Source organism: Limulus polyphemus, unplaced genomic scaffold (genome assembly GCF_000517525.1).
Source record: "Limulus polyphemus unplaced genomic scaffold, Limulus_polyphemus-2.1.2 Scaffold726, whole genome shotgun sequence".
Taxonomy (NCBI): Eukaryota; Metazoa; Arthropoda; class Merostomata; order Xiphosura; family Limulidae; genus Limulus; species Limulus polyphemus.
Window position 1 is genome coordinate 193,130 of NW_013666336.1, and position 6,862 is coordinate 199,991.

The 6,862-nt window shown below is 34.2% G+C and overlaps 1 protein-coding gene across 1 annotated transcript; it reads left to right on the forward strand.

The window, feature by feature from the left end:
• The first annotated feature begins 509 nt into the window (after positions 1-509).
• On the forward strand, positions 510-6,259 carry LOC106460189 (perlucin-like protein). Its single transcript, XM_022386849.1, has 3 exons — positions 510-695; positions 4,423-4,534; positions 5,898-6,259. Exons 1-3 carry the CDS (start codon positions 510-512, stop codon positions 6,257-6,259), a joined length of 660 nt encoding a protein of 219 aa, XP_022242557.1.
• The last annotated feature ends 603 nt before the right edge of the window (positions 6,260-6,862 follow it).

Consider the following 6,862-nt stretch of genomic DNA (forward strand, 5'->3'; position numbering starts at 1 on the left):
CAAACAAACAAACTTGTGAACATTTCAAATTGAAGAAAAGTGACATACAACATACCCACAATTATTGACTGGTGCACAAATGTGACATACAACACGCCCACAATTTCTACTTGTCAGAACAAGTATTAGTAAGTTATGTCTCTAAGTACCAGAATTAAGTGATTCAACGTCATTGAAATACGAAATATCAAACTGTTCTGTGAGTAATATAATCATGGGATGCTTTAAATAATAACAAACTAACTTATGGTTCATTCGTTAAACATTTAAAACCTTTACTTTCCTGAAAACATTTTTTGATCAGCATTATTTAATAAATGTCTCTGTTTATTTTAATGACTTGAAAAGAAAGAGAGAAATATGTAAAAAATACATAATAATAATTCAATCTACATGAGTGGCTGCTTTCACTCGGTTCCTATAACGACTGCGCAAAGCGAGTATATTTTTCAATCATATTTATTCTCATAAAATGCTCTCCCACAACACTTGAAGTCATTGTGATGACAATGTCGTTCCAAGTATTCATCCTGCTTCTATTTATCACTGTTCAAGCTCAACAAATGAAATCCAGCATGTTCCTTCAGTTTGTTCTCTCCAAAGAACCAACCTCCGGACATCTAGGACCTTCATATACAGTGGTTTCTCTTATCCACTGTAGCGGCTTGTGCTTAAAGAATGTTCTCTGTGTGGGAGTAAGTTACAGCATGAGCTTACGAAAATGTCAGCCGCTGGTTAGGGTTGCAGACGACGATTTTATAGACAATATAGATTATAGTGTATGGGTGAGAAAAGTAAGTATGCAGTTTAACCCTTGTTTTCACATTGATACTCAAAATTAGAATAAAATTATCTTGCAATTTTTATACAGTTATTTGTGCTTTAACCACATTTTTTCATTTCTCATACTTGTAAAGCCCACTATTACTTTTTTCCAGTTATGAATTACAATGACATTTCATTTTCTTCTCTTTTAAGGTTTTAATCTAACTTTTGGATGTGAGGGTCGAATGTTCTCGGTCCTATGTTGATTTATCCGAAACAAACAAATAAACTTTTGGATGTGAGGGTCGAATGTTCTCGGTTCTATGTTGATTTATCCGAAAGAAACAAATAAACTTTTGGATGTGAGGGTCGAATGTTCTCGGCCTTGTGTTAATTTATCAGAAATAAACAAATAAACTTTTGGATGTGAGGGTCGAATGTTCTCGGCCTTGTGTTAATTTATCCAAAATAAACAAATAAACTTTTGGATGTGAGGGTCGAATGTTCTCGGCCTTGTGTTGATTAATCCGAAATAAGCAAATAAACTTTTGGATGTGTTTGTTTGTTTGTTTTTTATTTATGCACAAAGCTACACAAGGGCTATCTGTGCTCTGCCCACCACGGGTACCAAAACCCGGTTTCTAGCGTTGTAACTCTGCAGACATGCCACTGGCAGACACTTTTGGATGTGAGGGTTGAATGTTCTCGACCTTGTGTTGATTTTCCGAAAGAAACAAATAAATTTTTGGATGTTGCTATAAGACAAACGTATTTCCTATAAGTATTTAATAAATTTTGTAATTTTTACTTCTAGTAACTATCGACAAATAGTGAGCTCCTTCTCCTATATTTTGAGCGTAAAACAGTTCACGAATGTGAATTGGTTAAATACGGGATTTTCGTATTTCACAAAGTTTTTAAAAGATGATATAAATAGAGTTATAATGATTTGTGTACACTGAAAAACGATAATAACATCTTAAATTATGCCTTATATATCTAGTTCTATGGTCTGAAAACTGTTGGGTTAACAATGTAGATTGGCTACCATGTATTAACCCACTTCTACCATGAATTTGGACAATACTCTATAATATTATGATCATAATGAGTGCTCTTACATCAAAACAAAGCTGCATGAAATAAGCTGTTCTCTTTGAATATGTTGTTTATTGTTCCTGACAGAAAATATAAGTTCCAAAAATTTCTAAGTAACGTGATAGTTTCAATGGTTCTTCAGAAGAGCAGTGAACTGTTCCAAACCGCTTGAATTTTGGGTCTCGTTTGAAAACCAATAAAACTTTTGTATGTGATCCTGTTTTCTTGAGTCAGAATTGATAGTTTTAATGTGGATTTCCATGCATCAAGATGACTAATAAAATCCAGTTTTAGTTCCATATAAAAGTGAGTTTCTAATAAATCTAGTTGTAATCATTACGGGTAAAACTGTATTAGCCCGCGAGGGGATCAGCGGTAAGTTTACGGACGTACAACGCTAAAATCCAGGGCTACATTTCCCGTGGAGGGCAGAATGCAGATAGCCTATTGTGAAGCATTGCGCAAAACAAACAAAATTAAAATAAATGATTCTATTAGTTTTAGGAACATTACAATTTATTCGTAATTCTGTATAAGTCTGTGAGTTGTGGTCAATTTTAACTTAGTACACCTGAAAATATGTTGCGATCACGCTAGTTTCGCACTTCACTTTCTCTTCTTACTTTATTTGGGTTTTACTTCTTCTTGTCAGGAATTGACTCATACCAATATAAACGTAACAGATTGCTGTTTTATCTTCTTCTTGTTATCAATAACACGTAAATTTAGAAGTTGATTTTGTTTCGTACTCGTAGAGTGTTACTTTCTTCTTTCGCCTCTATATCTTTATTCATTCTCTCTCTCACATCTCCCGGTCTTATCTTCTTTTTGTCGTTGAACTCCTATCTTTTATATTCCTTTCCAGAATCTGTGCCGAACCAGCCCAATTCTTTCTGATCTCGCACCTGTTTCCTGTATATCAGATTTTAACACTTCATAACCATAAGGGGCCTTGTCAGTTTCTTACAGACTGAACTTAGAAAGATGGCCACTCACTCCAATCATTTTCTAATTTTTAGTATTGTAATCCCATAATTACTTAGAGACTGACAAAGGCCGGCCGCTTTCGCATCTCTCACACACACCTTCAACCGATGTTCCTTACACCTAACTTCATAACAAAGTACAACGCATAAAATTATGTAATACTTGAGTAGTTTCAAAAGTTAACAAGCGGGAATCCTCAATAACTGCAGCAATTGAAATTCTTTTCAGAAGAATTAGAGTAAATTAATCTATGAGACGTTTTTTTTCTCCTTTTTATTAGCTATATTCCTGTGCACCAGCAATACCAAGCTTGGGGTGCACGTATATCCGATTCCATTTTACTACTCATCAGGATCTCTACCAGCCTACCCTCAATTGAAATTATTTTAGGCCATATTTATAGTAAATTAATCTATGAGATCTTGAGCACGGTCAAATGCATTAATCGAAAGGGTTAGACCTCCTAAGTCCAAAACTATAATTAGATCTCAAATCAGTCATGAGATGACGGTGTTATGAGTTAAAAGTTTATACTTGAAAAAGAAAAAAAACTCAAAGCTAGTCTATTAGACGAGATACTGTGGCTTAAAATGCTTTAATTAACAGCAGCTTTGAGCGAGCTTTTAGCTGGATTGGTAAAGGCACTTGTATTTGACATCTCATTTTAGTAACAGCTATTGAATCCCTGAACGTAAAGGTGTTACGAATATACATCCATACAGAAACACATATGTATATAATTAATTTTCTTTTTATTATTAAAACAGTGATATAAAATCTATAATTGTTTTTGTATCTATCAGTTTCTGTGCAGGAACTAAATGTATGACAAAGAATTAAGATTTTACTTTTTGTCTTAGATATTTATGTTGAAAAATACTACTTTATTTGAACTGTCAATATCACCATTAGGCACAATAGAACTTGTTAGGGTTTTTTTATATGTGTAGAGTTAATTAGCTATTTCTGTGAATGAGACAGTAAACCCATTCAAATGATACATTCAAAATTTTATAGTATGATAAATAAAACTGTTTGATAAAAAAATGGCATAGTAACAATAGGTTGTGATTTGAGATATTATTCGTGATGCACAATATAACATTTATGCGACAAATGACGTAAGTTTGTTTGTTTATAATTAAGCACAAAGCTACACAGTGGCTATCTGTGCCCTGCCCACCACGGGTATCGAAACCCGGATTATAGCTTTGTAAGTCCGCAGACATACCTTCCTCTGCCCACCACGGGTATCGAAACCCGGTTTCTAGCGTTGTAAGTCCACAGACATGCCGCTGTGCCACTGGGGGGGGGCAATGACGTATGATATATATATCACACAATATATAACTATAATCGTTTTGAATAAACACTTTATTGATTTAATTATTGATTTATACACGTAATCGATGTCTTTCTTTTGATACAAATTGACTGTTACAAAAGAGAAATAAAAAGCATGTTATGTAAACATTAAAAAAAAAGTATTCAACAAGAAAATTCTTTCCTCATATAAATTTGTCCGAATTCCTACGATGTTTGTATAACAATTGTTTATTATTTTTTTAAAAGCTGTCTTGCAGTGAAAACCCATGCAAAAATGGAGCAACTTGTCAAGATGATTCCTCTGGCCTCTACAGTTGTATTTGTTGGTCTGGTTTCAAAGGATACAATTGTGAAATACGTAAGTTATGGTTCTTGCTTCTTTCAGCACCTTGAATACTTCATGTTTTTTCAATACATTTTACTCCTGAGGAAGATGCAATAGTATACGTCGAAACATGTAGTAATTTGGAGACTGGAAACAATCGCATTTTTATAGAATTGTGTATAAAATAATCGTTGTTTATAAAACAGATTGAGTTTTTAAGATCCTCATATTTTTGTCTAATTAGATAATAAAAAAATACTTTACAATGCTGTTTTATTCAGGAATTCGGAATTATAAGCGGCTCGTCTTATTATCCCAGAGGCGAAGATGCTGTTACATCATATGCATCAGTTTCATCCATGACGTAGCTTCTGGAGCACGTTGTAATTTTTAATCTTCTTAGTTTTCTACAATAAATACAACATTTCTTTCCTTGGTCACACAAATTTTTATAACATTGAAACATCACAATATAAAAAGTAGAGCAAATGTAATATTTACAAAAAACAAACAAACAACAATAACAAAACAAAAAGCATCCAATACTATTTATATACAATAGGTATTTTATAACTGAACGTTACCATATGAGCATGGAGGCTAATCTCTAAGGTTAAGGCATAGCCGAAAGTCAACTAACAATCTTCGCCAACAAAAGACATAGCCGAAAGTCAACTAACAATCTTCGCCAACAAAAGACATAGCCGAAAGTCAGCTAACAACATTCGCCGACAGAAGACATAGCCAAAAGTCAGCTAACAATATTCGCCGACAGAAGACATAGCCGAAAGTCAGCTAACGACATTCGCCAACAGAAGACATAGCCCAAAGTCAGCTAATAACAATCGCCGACAAAAGAGCTTTGCTCCGTTCTATTAATAAATAACAGGATTAACTGTCATTTTTATAATACATCCAAAGTTTAATGTACGGACTATGTTTAGTAGCATCATAACTTGAACCACGGAACTCTCAATCAGCAGCCCGACACGTAACCCCTAGTCCACCGCTGACCTAATACTATTGCTATAAATTAGAGTACAAACAAACATTTAACACAAAATTACAAAGTCCTATAACCTGACCGTTTTCGAAAGGTGGGCCTTTTTTCACCAGGTTGACCCCTGCTGAAAAACAAAAGGCCACATTTCGAAACTGTTCGGGTTATAGAGTTTTGTATTTCTGTTTTAAATGGATTTTTAAAAATCTACGTGTTTTCCTAACATCATAAACATCATATAAATGTTTGATAAATTTCAAATTTATACAAATGGTTATAGAACGTTTTATACAAATAACTTATTTCTCTTCAAGATTCTAAGTAAACTATTAAGATTACACTTCTAATTTAGTTACTTCTATGCTGGTTCAGTTTTACCTTTTTCTTTTCTTATAGCACCGAGTGGATACCAGTTTCACAGCGGATCATATTTCAAGTATTATACTATTACTAAGACGGAACCAGAAGCTGCAGCCGCATGCCAAGCAGAAGGAGCACGTCTGGCTAGAGTGCCAGATTTGGCTACTCATGAATTTTTGAAAAGTATTATTGTTCCTCCTTATAGCACCTGGATAGGTCTTTACCGAGTAAATGGCGTTTGGCAGTACGAACCGAGTGGATTTGCAGCCTGGGCGCCCAATGAACCGCGTGCGAATGATTGTACTCAGATGTGGAATGCCGTTAACTTCCTATGGGATGATGTCCCATGCACGTCCTTTTACCTTCACTACATATGCGAATTTAATTTCAGCAAATAAAAAGTCATGGATTTCCCGATTCGTTTATTTGGTACACACACACAATGCTTCTGCAACTTTAAACGCACATTAAATTATTCCTATTCAAATTCTGCATTTTTAATTATCTAAAAGTTTTCACTGGTGTTGCAGATTTTTGGCATATAATTACATTACGTTTTGATAAAATACGGAACATAATATACCCAGTCAAAAGGTAAAGACCTTAAATATACCTTATTTATTATAATTAACATAACTGATCAGACTGACGTTAACAATAGCGAAACCTTATGGTTTATTGTAAAAGTAAGAGCCCTCCGGTGGTATAGCGGTAAGGTTACAAACTTACAACGCTAAAATTAGGGGTTCGACCCAGCAGATAGCTCAATGTGGTTTTGCTTTAAAATAACCAACCAACCAGCCATAAATGTAAGATCGGATTATTTAACTGAATGAATGAGCACCAACAGGAAAATATATGCTATTCTATTACAGTTCAAAAAGTTCCAAACAAATGACTAAGACTAAAGTGTTTTAAATAGAGAGCAGTTTTAGGTGTTTGTACACAAATACACTGTGAAAACCACGAAGTTCAATGTAATAGAGCCTCCCAGTGGCACA